This window comes from Eschrichtius robustus, chromosome 4, assembly GCF_028021215.1.
Source record: "Eschrichtius robustus isolate mEscRob2 chromosome 4, mEscRob2.pri, whole genome shotgun sequence".
NCBI lineage: Eukaryota > Metazoa > Chordata > Mammalia > Artiodactyla > Eschrichtiidae > Eschrichtius > Eschrichtius robustus.
Genome location: NC_090827.1, coordinates 85149512 through 85162964, shown reverse-complemented (window position 1 = coordinate 85162964; position 13453 = coordinate 85149512). Strand labels below are relative to the sequence as shown.

At 39.9% G+C, this 13453-nt stretch overlaps 1 protein-coding gene across 5 annotated transcripts in view; it reads left to right on the top strand.

The window, feature by feature from the left end:
* GRXCR1 (glutaredoxin and cysteine rich domain containing 1) overlaps window positions 1-13453 on the top strand; it is a 334368-nt gene that overhangs the window by 265513 nt on the left and 55402 nt on the right. For all 5 annotated transcript variants that reach the window (XR_011073848.1, XR_011073845.1, XR_011073844.1 and 2 more), the window contains one exon: window positions 7469-7711. Coding sequence is in view for 1 of the 5 variants with exons in the window: in XM_068542244.1 (XP_068398345.1) it covers window positions 7469-7711 (243 nt within the window). In the remaining 4 variants the exon portion in view is untranslated. The remainder of the gene's footprint in view (window positions 1-7468; window positions 7712-13453) is intronic.

The window sequence follows — 13453 nt, the reverse complement described above, 5'->3', positions numbered from 1 at the left end:
TATTTTTTCATCATCGTGTAATTCTGAAGTTAAACTTTGCCATTCAGACTTCTGAGGTTGATGACGTGTGAATTTGGACTTGTTGGTTATAATCATAGTGGTGATAATGCTGCTGCTGGTGTGTGTCCAAAACATTTTGTACTAATGATACTAATAATAAAGAAATGGCATTTGTTGAGTGTTTATTATGCATCAGGCTTCATGTTAAGGGTTTTTCTATTCATTAAATCATTTAATCCTCACAAATTCCCATGAAGTAGGCATTGATGTCTATTTTACAAATTAGAAAACTGCAACTTAAAGAGATTAAGTAACTGGTCCAAGATTACTCTGTTACTAAGAGGCAGATTCAAACCAAGTTTTAATTAAATGTATGGGGAAGAGGTCAGGAGGTATTTCCTGAGCATCTACTGTGTACCAGGTAATATTCTGGGTTCTTGTGTACAAAACGAATTCCTGCTTTACTTAGGTTATATTTTATTTTTGGAGATAGACAGTAAACCAATAAACATACACAATAATGTCCAGTAGTACTAGGTATCCTAAAGAAAAGAACTGGGTCGGAGGATAGAGGATCTGTTTTACATGGGGTGATGAGGGAAGGTCTGTCTGAGGGGTGACATGTAACCAGAGATATTAGAATAAAGTGGAGGGATGAGCAATGGGAATTTCTAGGACAGTCCTTTTGACAGTCCCTCTATGGTATACAATTCACTACTCAGGTCTGGAATGGTATGACCCATCGGTTGGTTGTATTTAAGAGGGTTATGTAGTATCTTCCTAAGCCACGAGCAAGGACTTAGGAGGCAGACCCAGGTTAAAATTCTGGTTCTGCTCCTTTTTCCTCTGAGGTATTTAGACACCTGAAGTTTATCTTCAAGCTTTAGTTTCCTCATCTATAAAATCTGGATAATAATCCTTATCTCTTATGATAAGTGAACATTGCACACATAAAGTTCCCCTTTGCAGCCCCGGAACTACATATGTATATGCAGGAGTCATGCAACAAATGGTAGTTATTGTAATTATTTTTATAACCTGTGTCTTACAAAGGGGCATGGAGAAGCTCCCCGTGGTGTTTTGTGGTCAATGTGTGGGAGGGAATACGGCATAGAACAGGGGTCCCCAATCCCCGGACCACCGACCGGTACCGGCCCGCGGCCTGTTAGGAACCGGGCCGCACAGGCGGAGGTGAGCGGCAGCCCAGAGAGCGAAGCTTCACCTGCCGCTCCCCATCGCTCCCCATCGCTCACATCACCGCCTGAACCATCCCCCACGCCCCCCACCCTCCGCCACTGTCCGTGGAAAAATTGTCTTCCACGAAACCAGTCCTTGGTGCCAAAAAGGCTGGGGACTGCTGGCCTAGAAAATCACCACGTACCCTCAGAACTGAATAGGGAGTGTGGCCAGAATGGAATCAGATCCAGGAAATAAGCTAAGAGAGGAGCCTGGTGTGGATAAAGTGGGTTTTCACATCACAGTAGTTAAGCGCAAGAATGAGAATTCAAAAGGCGATTTGAGAGCAAGGGTGGGTGGGCGGGGGGTTATTTATTTATTTAAATTTAATATTAAGAAGCATCCCAGAATATGCATACGGCTACAGAAGTTTACAGAGTAGCATGGAGAGGGAGAGAGAGAGAAAAAATTCCCGTCCTTTACAAAGCCCCACGGCCCTGCTTCCAAAGGCATGTGTCTTCTATTTAAAATGATGGTCCCTGGAGCCAGTGGGTTGGCCCAGTGCCTGATAATCAAGAAATGGGTCTAGTCACGGTTTGCCTTCTGATACGCTGCATGGCTCTGAGCTAATCACTTCACCTCTTTGCCTTCAGACAGCAGAGGAAAGCTCTCCATACTTTGTCCATTTCAAAGGTATCCCTTTAGACAGAAAAACATTTACAGTGTCCCTCCTGTGATGTTACTTCCTGTTAAATGTGGGCGCATAATTTAGTAAAGAGGCAAACCTCTTTAAATCGCCAACATTATCTCATGGGCACTGAATTAGGTCTACAGCAGTCTGTTTTGGCAACAACCTGATCCTGGGGCAGCGGTAGCAAAACAACAGTGTGGTTCAAGGGTTCTGCTTGACTCAGTAGAAACCCACAGACTTTGAAGGGTGTGTATCTGGGCTCCAGTTTTCTAACTTTGCTGTAATTTTAACTCTGTCACCTTGTCTAGGACACTTATCCCGTCTGAGCCTAGGTTTCTAGATCTATAAATAAAGACAGTTACAGCATGTAAGTTATTGGGAGGATTAAGTGAATGTAAAGTTATTAGCATTATGTCTGCCATCGCCATTTTAAAATGTCACTTTTTATTATATTTTTAAGTTTTGTTTAAGACCTGAATGCCTGGAATTGTCTGGAGGCCCAGATTTCAGGAGGCCTTGTCAAACCGGCACCAGGCTGTACAGTCAAAGGGGTCAAGTGGAAATAAATAGCCCACTGGATCTGGATCTGCTCCAGCCTGGGGAGCTGGGTCTGCGCAGAGCTGATCCTCTGTCGGGGAGCCGTAGGGACTAATCCTTGGCCTGAATCAGTGGCAGTTCCGGTGGATGTGAGGCCTCCAGAAGTGTTCCTGGATGCCTAGGTGACTACAGTACTTACTGTTTGACAGCGGCTATTGCCGGACAAGGTGCAAGCTGAGGACATACGTTGGCTACAAAGTAACCCCTTAGTCTTTTTTTTTTTTTTTTTAACATCTTTATTGGAGTATAATTGCTTTACAATGGTGTGTCAGTTTCTGCTTTGTAACAAAGTGAATCAGCTATACATATCCATATATCCCCATATCTCTTCCCTCCTTAGTCTTGTTCACAGCAATTTCCGTCCCTTGCCAACGCATCTACGTTTGCTGCAGGTTGTTGTGAGGCTTCGGGGCACCCCGAAGAGTCATCTTTTTTAATCAATGGAGAGGAAGAAACGGCTTGCCTTTATTAACATCTAGGTCGGCTCTCTCAGAACAAGTGGGCTGCAAATCCCAGTGGCTTCTTAACGCTGTCTCAGATGCCTCCATCCTTCATTACGCTATTCCCATGGTAACTCTCAGGAAGGGAGAAGAGGGACAGCTAACCACTGAGGGGCTATTTTTAGATTTCTGGCCAAATGCTCTGACAAATCTGTTGAGGGAAAGAAAATGAGGCAAGTGTAGAAGAGGATTTCTTTTTCCAAAGACAATATCATTTAAAACTGATATTATGAAACTGGGAACAACCTTGAGGAATCATTTAACCCACTTCTACCTCTAGAAAGATCCACTTTCAAATCATATCAAAAAATTGTTCAGTAGATTATTTTTAGGAAATTTTACTTAATAGCCTATCCTACTAGATAAACTGTATTTCCTACCTTGAATTTACCCTGGATTGAATCTCAGTTTTCAGACCAAGGGAGTTGGGAATGAGACTGAGTACGATTGCTCAAGTTGTGGAATCACACAACCCTGGGGGCATCATTCCTTTATTCTGTGCTAATAAGGACAGTCTCTAGGTTTGTGCAGTGCACGTCCTGTGCAACTATCTGCACTGGCCCTGCTTCACTTATTTTTAAAATATGTAAACCCCTCCCATCCTCCTTAAAAGCCTTCAGGAATTTCTCATTGCTCTTAAGTTAAAGGCCATAGAGTGGCTATAAAATACAACATGATATTGATCCTACATGCATGTCCAGAATCATTCAGTATTATTATAATTCTCCTTTGTGTTTCAGCAAATACCTTCTTTCAGAGTCTCAGACATGCCATCTTCCTCCATCTCAACATCTTTATACTTACCTGTGACTTTTTTCCCCATGCGCTCTGCCTAGTTAATGTCTGTAACTCTTTCTTATCCTTTAAATCAGAGCTCAAATATCAGAAAACGCTTTTTCGACCTCTAAAACAGAAAAGGCCCTTCTGCCATAGCCTCTTCTAACAACTTGTGCATTTCCTTTGCATCACTTAACAGTTTGTAATTCTATATTGATTTATGTAACATTTTAGTTTTTTTATTACTTTAAACTATGAGCTCCAAGTCGTTAGGAATTATATTTTTTGCTCACCATTATATATATAGTGCCTAGCGTATGTTTGGCAAATTAGTCTAATGACTATAAATGACTAGCAGTTATTTTAAAGGGACATAAACCCAGTTTTTCTGACAAGTCAAGCTGCCTATGTGACTTCACCGGGGCTCCTCAAAAATATAGTGTGCACCCAGATTTCCCAGAGAACTTGTTGAAGTGCAGATTCTGATTCAGTAGATCTGGGGTGAAGCTCATGATTCTGCATTTCCAACTGGTATCTGACTAGCTCTAAAACTTGGTTGCACATTGGAATTGCCAGAGGAGCTTTCAAAAAAAAATCACCCTGGTGATTCTGATTTAACTGGTATGTGCTTGGCCTGGGCTTTGGGGATTTTTAAAGCTCCCTAGTTTATTCTAATATTCAATACTCTTGGAGAATCACTGATTCCAGGCAAAGCTCATCCTCAACTGTAGGCAAAGGGATATTTTTTGTTACCCTTTGCACTGGACAGCATCTCACATGGCCACTTGATAAAGGTTCATGTTATTACTATTTTTTAAATGTCTGTCTCTTAGAGATAAACAGAAAAGTGGTACCAAGCATATGTTGTATGAGCAGAGAGAATCCTGTGTGAGAACAGAATGGTCCAATCTTAAATTTTCCCACTTCTTCACATGGGGAAATGTATTTCTTATAAAATATTTCAAAAGTAAGTGTACTATTGAAAAAAGTGGAACATTTTGGTAGAAACAAATGCAGTTATAGCAGTCTTTGCAGCCAGAGGAACAATGCATAATTACTCAGATAATATCAGGAAAAAGAGAAGTTTGGTGCTCTTCCAAAAGCTGCAACATTTACAGTGAGTTCCTTGATTCCCAGCTTGTTCATAATTGTGAATATGAAGAGGAACCAGAGGCTCTTGGGCATTGGGTTACTCTCTTTGAAGATCAATGCTTCTTAATCTAAAGCCTAGTAATAATCCTCTTTTCTTGTCATTAATTACATTAATGTTTTCCATTGATTTATTTTTGCTTGTGGTTTTAATCTTAAAAATTCCACAATGTGGAGTATAATATCTTTGCAGTGTATAACTCAGCACAGTACTATGTTTTAAGCCCTACACTAGTTGTTTTCTTAATCTTCTCAGCAAACCTATTAGGTAGCTACCAGCACTATTATCACATTTTACAGATGAGAAAACTGAGGCTAAACAACTCATTAGCTTCCCAAAGACAGAGATGGCCAGAGGCAGAGTCCAGGTATATCTGATATACCTCCCTGGGGCTCTCTCCTTTCCAATGTTATAAAATAGCAGTATATAGGCCAAATTCAGCCTTCAGATATATTGTCCAGGGGTGTCAATACATTTTTTAATGGGGTGCCACTACTTAGAATGCAGAAAATTTCCTATAAAAATCCAGATTTCAAGTTTATATTTATAGTAATCATATCTGACAACACTGAGTGACATGCCTGAAATCCTGAAACTTGCTTGAAGCTGAGTTATGTTTTTCCCTTTCAAATGACACTCTCCCTGCTTCTCACTAATATCTCATTTACTCCTGGTCTGCTCCAGCATTTATGACACCTGCTTGGCCCCTCCAGGCCTCTGGTTTTCAACTTAGCTTCTAAACTCTACTGAGGAAAGAAAAGATTCTTACGTCTTTAATACATTTTGCCATTAGGAAAAAAAAAATGTCTGGTCTCTCGGTGAAGTGGAGACCATTGCATAGCCATTTCCATCACTTCATACCTTTCTAGGACTATCTGTGTTTGCATCTGGCAGAGTGGTCGGATTTCTTTGTGTACAAAGTGGTGAAGCTTAGTATCCTACCTTCTGGTTCTAGTATTTAGCCATCTGGAGTGGTTTCAAATCAAAGTTTTGATTTCACAGGAGTTTATAATTTGTGTGGTTGTCTTTCAACAACTGTAGCACTGTGGAGACTCGCGTATCCCTTGATCTCGTGGTATATAGTTGGGTTCTGTTCAGTCTCCTTCAAATAAGGCTATAATAAAGAGGAAGAGGGTGATGTCACCCTGGTGATGTCAGGACCTAGCTGATAAGGCCCTCGCAGTGCTGGCAGGGTTTGAATGCAGTCACTGATTTCTGATGCAGCAGGAAACATAGACAAAAAAAGATTCTCTCTTTAGGAGTCTTCACCTTGGTTTTGAGAGTTGCTTGCCTCCGTTTTGAGAGTGTAAGCCTCCAATTGCTTACACTCCATTGAAGTGTACTGTTTCCTTGTTTCCTTTTTATGCCTGGCTTTGACCTGCTGCCCACCTTGATATTGGTTTCTGTGCACTCTCTCTGAGCCACTATATCTTCTGCTCCTCACGGCAGAACCTTCTCACTGCACACGGGAGCCTGTCATTCAGCAGAGCTCATGCACACATTTTTTGCCTCTTAAACCTCAGAACAATCCTATGATATAGATCTTGTTATTCCCAGTAAATTTTGGCTCAAAAAAGCTGTAAAATTTGGTAAGTTGATGAGTAGAAGAATTTTCAAGTGGTTAAATGCTAACCTTGTCTATTCTGTTCCATGTTTTGCTTTGGGTATAAGAGGCAGCTATTGTAGTTGAATGATGTCTACAAAACATGAGAAAAATAATTCAACCATTCCTTATTTCACCACATGGCGTGCCATGTGAGGCATCATCAATTTTTAGATATGCCCATTACAATGGAATATTACTCAGCCATAAAAAGAAATGAAATTGAGTTATTTGTAGTGAGGTGGATGGACCTGGAGTCTGTCATACAGAGTGAAGTGAGTCAGAAAGAGAAAAACAAATACCATATGCTAACACATATATATGGACTCTAAAAAAAGAAAATGGTTCTGAAGAACCTAGGGGCAGTACAGGAATAAAGATGCAGATGTAGAGAACAGACTTAAGGACACGGGGAGGGGGAAGGGTAAGCTGTGATAAAGTGAGAGAGTGGCATGGACATATATACACTACCAAATGTAAAATAGATAGCTAGTGAGAAGCAGCCGCATAGCACAGGGAGATCAGCATGGTGCTTTGTGACCACCTAGAGGGGTGGGATAGGGAGGGTGGGAGGGAGACGCAAGAGGGAGGGGATATGGGGATACGTGTATACGTATAGCCGATTCACTTTGTTATACAGCAGCAACTAACACAACAATGTAAAGCAGTTATACCCCAATAAAGATGTTAAAAAAGAAAATAAGATATGCCATTATCTGATATGCCACTGAGAACAGAAAAAATACTGTCAATTAAATTATGTCATTTAAATTATGTTGATTGTCATCCTTATTGCAATTACAGATGTTCTAAAGTATAAAGACATGTCTTAGAATTGACAGATATGGTGCTTATTCAACTTTTATTGCAGGCCTTTAATGTGTAAGACGTTGGCTGAAATGTTAATTGTCTTAAAATAAAGAGATGTAAGAAAGCAAATGCCAAAATATTTACACTATAATGTTTTCCTTCAGCAACCATCAACTGACGTGGAATTTGACCGCGTAGTGATTTATACTACTTGCCTTCGTGTGGTACGGACAACCTTTGAAAGGTGTGAACTGGTTAGAAAGATCTTCCAAAACCATCGGGTAAAATTTGAGGAGAAAAACATAGCTCTGAATGGTGACTATGGAAAAGAATTAGATGAACGATGCCGACGGGTTTCTGAAGCTCCTTCGCTTCCTGTCGTGTTCATCGATGGCCATTATCTTGGGGTGAGTATCTGCTAAGGAAAATCTTCTTTTTTATTGAACCCAACCAGTGTTGATAGAAAGCTATAAGGCTATATGACAAGGCAACTTGCATCATAGCTACCAGCATAGTAGCTCTTTTTTTGAGTTCAATCCAAAGGGTTTGAAGCACTTATTTCTATCCTAAATGATGTGTTGCTGCAGTGTTCACCCCTGCAGAGTCATGGTGAGATGAAATCAGCATGAAATTGTCTTTTTGAATAGAAATACATTTTTTAAATGTTTAGTTGACTTGAGTTTTGCATTGTGAAGCTTGACGTGTGGGATAAAAACTTTTTTTTTTTTTAGTGCAGGCAAGAAAAATGGAATATATGAGATATGCATTTGTGAATTCTCCTATACCCCACTATCAAACACTCAGTTTCCTACTTAATGAAACTAAGATGACAGTCGTGAAATGAAATCAATAAGAAATGGGGCCCAGAGCCAGAATTTTATCTGCTTGTTTAAAATGATTCTTGATTTTGGTAATGCGAGAACGTGAGACACAAATGCAGGCTTACAGGGCGAGCAGAGAACTCCCAGAGCAGCAACAAAACATGACTGCTTCATTGCTCTTTGAATAGCACTGTTAGCATATTTAACCCCCACTGATCTATGAACAAGCGTCATCAGTAAGAAGCCCAAGAAAGGGGGCTTTTGAGAGTGCAGTTTGGAAAGAGAGAGAGAAAAGAGCCAAGGGACGCCAGCAGTTGAGGGGGGTGGGACTGACTACAAGGTCCCCGATCAGAGAACAAAAAGCGGCTGTCGACCACAGATGGATCCTTGCATCTTGGTTTCATTTCAAATCTGGTCTTAACCTTCAGCTTCCAGGGAAGGTTAGAAAAAGCCAGAGCAGGAAATGCTCCTGTTTGCTACAGGGAGCTTGTGTCCTGATATCCTGTCTAGAGCCATGGCTGTCAGAGGCCGCCTGTCATCTTATGGGAAGATTAATGCAGAGAAGCCATGATTCAGTAGCTGTGATGTTATGCAATCTCACTTTTAACCAGAGCTGGACACAGATAGATTCTGAACTAGAAGTATTTTGATTCAAGTATTGAGCCTCTTATCTTATACTCCCACATATACCCTGAGGTCCCAGAAACCCATAACAATGGCAGTGATAATAATGACAGAATGAACGAATGAACGAATGAATGAATGAATGAATAAATTTTAAAAAGTACTATACTATACTCTCAGCTTATATGTGTCATCTCATCTAGTCCTCAGGCCTTAGAAATCAACTGTCTGGCCCACTGATTAAGAGGCAAGACAGCTTAGAAGTCAGGCAGCATTGTTTCAAATTCCTGCTCTGCTACTTCTGATTCCGGGAAATTTATAAATCACTCTGTGCCTGATTTCCTCATTTGTAAAATGAGAATGAGAATGATAATAGAACTTTTCTTAGGCTAATTTTGAGGATTTTACTGATATATACACTATATATAGTGTGTGTGTGTGTATATATATGTGTGTGTGTGTATATATATATATATATATATATATATAGACATAGCTGGGTAATTGGCAGGACCAGGACTCAAAGTTAGGTCTGTCCGATTCCCCCAAACCCTTGCACTCTGGCACATCACCTCAAGGAAAGTGATCTTTGCTAGTTTGTTTCCTGGTGGGTTCTTAGCACCTAGAACAGGGTTTGGCATAAAGTGCTCAAAAACATATGTTGAATGGATGTAGGAATGATGCTATATTGTCGCCTCATATTCTCTCCTAAGACATTCTTCCACAAGGAAAGAAAATCTGATAAACTCATCCACACTGTGGAGAAAATCACGGATAAGGGTTGTGGGTATTTGCATTGTAACCCGGGGAAAATTCTTCTGACAATATAAGATATTTTTCATTGTGGAATTTTAAGTTCTGCGAAGCTACACAATTAATCTTAGTGGGCGACCACTTACTTACACAGGTACAAGGTGGGCCCCACCTGCTACTCTGCTCTTGACCAGGCTCATCTTCTTCCTACTTTTCAATGTAACAGGCAAAATGCCTCTCTTGCTATTTGTCTTTCAGTTTCAGGGATAGAGGGAGAGTGCAACAGAGGAGGTAGGGTACAGAGTTCTTTCTCGATTGCTTTGTCTCTGTGATCACTTTATTTATACACACAGTTGCCTAGAGGCAGAGGGATCACAGAGGTGCTACCTGCTGCTTCTGAAATTTGAAGCTAATTCCCCAAATCTGGAGAGAGGCCAGAGACGAGAGATTTTTTTCCTTTTTTTTTCTTATGAAAGGGAAATTACTTCTAAATTTATAATTCAAAATGGAGATAAACACTCCAGAACAACTTACGTAACAAATTTCCCTCCTACTACAGTAGCCCCTTTATTTAGATTTCAGTGCACAGTTGCAAATGGAGTACACTGCCAGAATTGTAGAGCCTTTTCCTTACAGTGTTTGCACATCTGAAATGGAAGGATGCCCTCTGCTGGGTTTTGGCATGTGGTGAAGCATAATTTTGAAGGAGGAGAAGAAACTGATGTTGGTAGTTTCCTTAACATCTCTGATGTTTTAAACAGTTACATGAAACCATTGGATTTAGTTTAAATTTAAATAAATGAGAAAAATCAAGATGTGTGAATCATCTGCACGAATACAACTGTCTTTAAGGATGGAGAGAAAGAAATAGACAAACAGAGCCAGAGAACGAACTAGACAGAGACACAAACAGAGGCATATGGAAGCAGAGTGCAGGAGACAGTGAGATGGGATGGAGAGAGGATGAGGACATTTCACAGCTCCCTAATTTTACTGCCATCACTGCCATCAGGCCCAGGGTGGGTGGTGCCAAAGGAATTCAGTTATTTTCATTGAACGGAAGCTAATAGGGCTCCTTCCATGGGCAAGAATGGAAGAATTGACAAGGATGCTCTTTTTGCCTGACGACTGTCTTCCCCAGCCAAACTAAAAACTCAAGATGGAAACAATGGAATAGTCAAGGGAAAGAAATTACTTTAGAAAACAAATCTCCACTGCCCTGGGATGCTCAGTGGTGGAGGGGGAGAGATGGGGGTAGGAGCAAGTTCAGCTTGGAACTTACTTGGGGCAAGCGCCCTATTGTTTTGGCATCAGAAAAGCTTTACACAAAAAGATTGTGTTCCAACAGTTTGGACATAAATAATCTTAGAAATACCCCTAGGAAATGAGTTAGAAATAGTGTCTTGATTATGGACCAACCATAAAACTCTACAGTAAGAGTTCACAAAGTCCACGTTGGAACTGAGCTGTAAAACGTGTAGAATGAATCCAAGCGGGGACTCCGGTAACAGAGAGAGGAATGGAAAGGCTGGTGATCTAGAGGGGTCTCTTAAATTAGCTGATATTGAGTTGTGACTGCTTGATAATTCTATATCTATTTAAAGTACTGTTTTATTCAATTTAAGAATGAGGGAATTATTATTGAGCATAGCTAAGTAGACACACTAGAAATACAGACTCTAGGCGTGTTTCTAGGGACTACTTCCAAAATTTCTCCAATCTTCCAATTACTTCCAATTTTCCCAGAAATGGGCCACCAAGGAAGCCTCACAATCTGGAGGTGGCCAGCTCCAGTAACTTGCTGTCTTTGCCATGGTCCACACCAGCAAAATGGAAGACTTGTTCTCTGCCCTTCTTTCTACAAAATTCTCTTCCTAATAAAGTCTTGAGTGAGTGTATCTGATTGTGGTTACTAAATAAGTCACATGTGAAAGCAGTGAGGGAAAATGGGAAATATGCTTTTTAGGTTTCTAGCCTCTATACACTGCTATACACTCTATAGCACAGGAAGACATTCTAGAAAGCGACTGGATAGGTTACTGAGGGATACAAACAACAGTATCGGCCAGATACGCTGTTTTCATTTATTTTGTTTTGTTTTAACCAGCTTTACTGAGGTATAATTTGCATATAATAAACTGTACACATTTAAATTATACAATTTGATGAATTTTGACAGATGTGTACACCCATGAATCTACCAATACATTCAAAATATAGAGCATTTCCATAAGCCCCCAAATATTCATCATGTCATTTAGCAGTTAACCCCTTCCTCCAACCCCAGTCCCCTGGCAAACATTGATCTTTCTGTCAGTATCGTTTTCTATTCTTCTAATGTCTTTGTCTGGTTTTGGTATTAGGGTAGTGATGACCACATCAAGTGAGTTTGGAAGTACTCTACCCTCTGCAGTTTTAAGGTCTGGTTCTGTGTAATCCTTGGTGTAGAGCATCATGTCCATTTGACATCAGTTTTCTTTTATGTGAGGGAATTTTTACATACTACTATTGTAGTGTGGGTCTGCTGTGGATGAATTCTTCCAGTATTTTAACGTCTGAAAAGCTTTTCTTTCATTTTTATTTTTAAAAGATATTTTTGCTGGGTATAGAATTCTGGGTTGAAAGCTTTTTATTTTTCTTCCAGTACTTCAGAGATGTTGCTCCTCTATCTTCTCATTCACATTACTTCTGATAAAAAATATGACCCCCTCCCTTATCTTTGTTTCTCTGTTTGCGACATGTCTTCTCTGTCACCCCCAACCCCACTGCTTTTAAGATTTCCTCTTTAGCACCAGATTTGAGAACCTCAATTATGATATGCCTTGGCATACTTTTCTTCATGTTTCTTTTGCTAAGGGTTCATTGAGATTCTTGGTTCATAGGTATATAGTTTTTTATCAAATTCAAAACACTTTCAGCCATTACTTTTAAAATATTATTTATATCTTCCTTTCTTTCTCTTCTTTTCAGAGGCTTTAATTACATGCGTATCAGGCTGTTTGAAGTGGTTCCATAGCTCACTTTATTTCATTTTGGATAGTTTCTATTGCTGTGTCTCCTGGACCCCTAATCTTTTCTTATATAATATCTAATCTTCTGTTAATCCTATCTCTGTATTTTTTATCTCAGATATTGTAATGTTTATCTTTAGACATTTGATTTCTTTAAAAAGTGTATTTTCCATGTCTCTACTTAATATGTTCAATATTTCTTCTAGCTTTTTGATCATATAATAACTTTTAATCTCCTTGCCTGACACTTTCATTGTCTGTGTCAGTTCTGGGTTGGTTTCAACTAATTGAAATTCTGAGTACTATTTTCCACTTCTTTGCCTTCCTGGTAATTTTTGATTGAATTCCACATACCTGGTTGGATAAAAGTATTTTTTATTGGGATATTTTTGTATTCGTATAAATATTCTTGGGCTTTTTGCTGAGATGCAGTCAAGTTACTTGGAAATCATTTGCTATTTTTTTTTTTTTTTTTTTTTTTAATGTGGGATCTTCCCAGACCAGGGCTCGAACCCATGTCCCCTGCATTAGCAGGTGGATTCTTAACCACTGCGCCAACAGGGAAGCCCTCATTTGCTATTTTGGGTTTGTTATTAAGGTTTTTTAGGCAGGGCAGAATCGTGTTTAGTCCAAAGCTAAATATTCCCCAGAATGGGGACATGATCTTTTGATAACTTTACTCAATGCCCCATGAATTATAAGGTTTTCCAGTCTGGCTGATGGGAACAGGCAGTATTCCCAACCGTTCCCCAGACACTGTCCCTTTTCATCCTTTCAGGTGGTTCTTTTGCTGGCCTTGAGTAGTTTCCTCACATGCATGTAATGATCATTACTCTGTTGAACACAAGCTGGGCCCTCTGTCTATCTCCAGAATTCTCTGTAAAGCTCTTTACTTTCTGTCCTGTGAACTCTAGCTATCTTAGTTTCCTAGGCTCTCAGA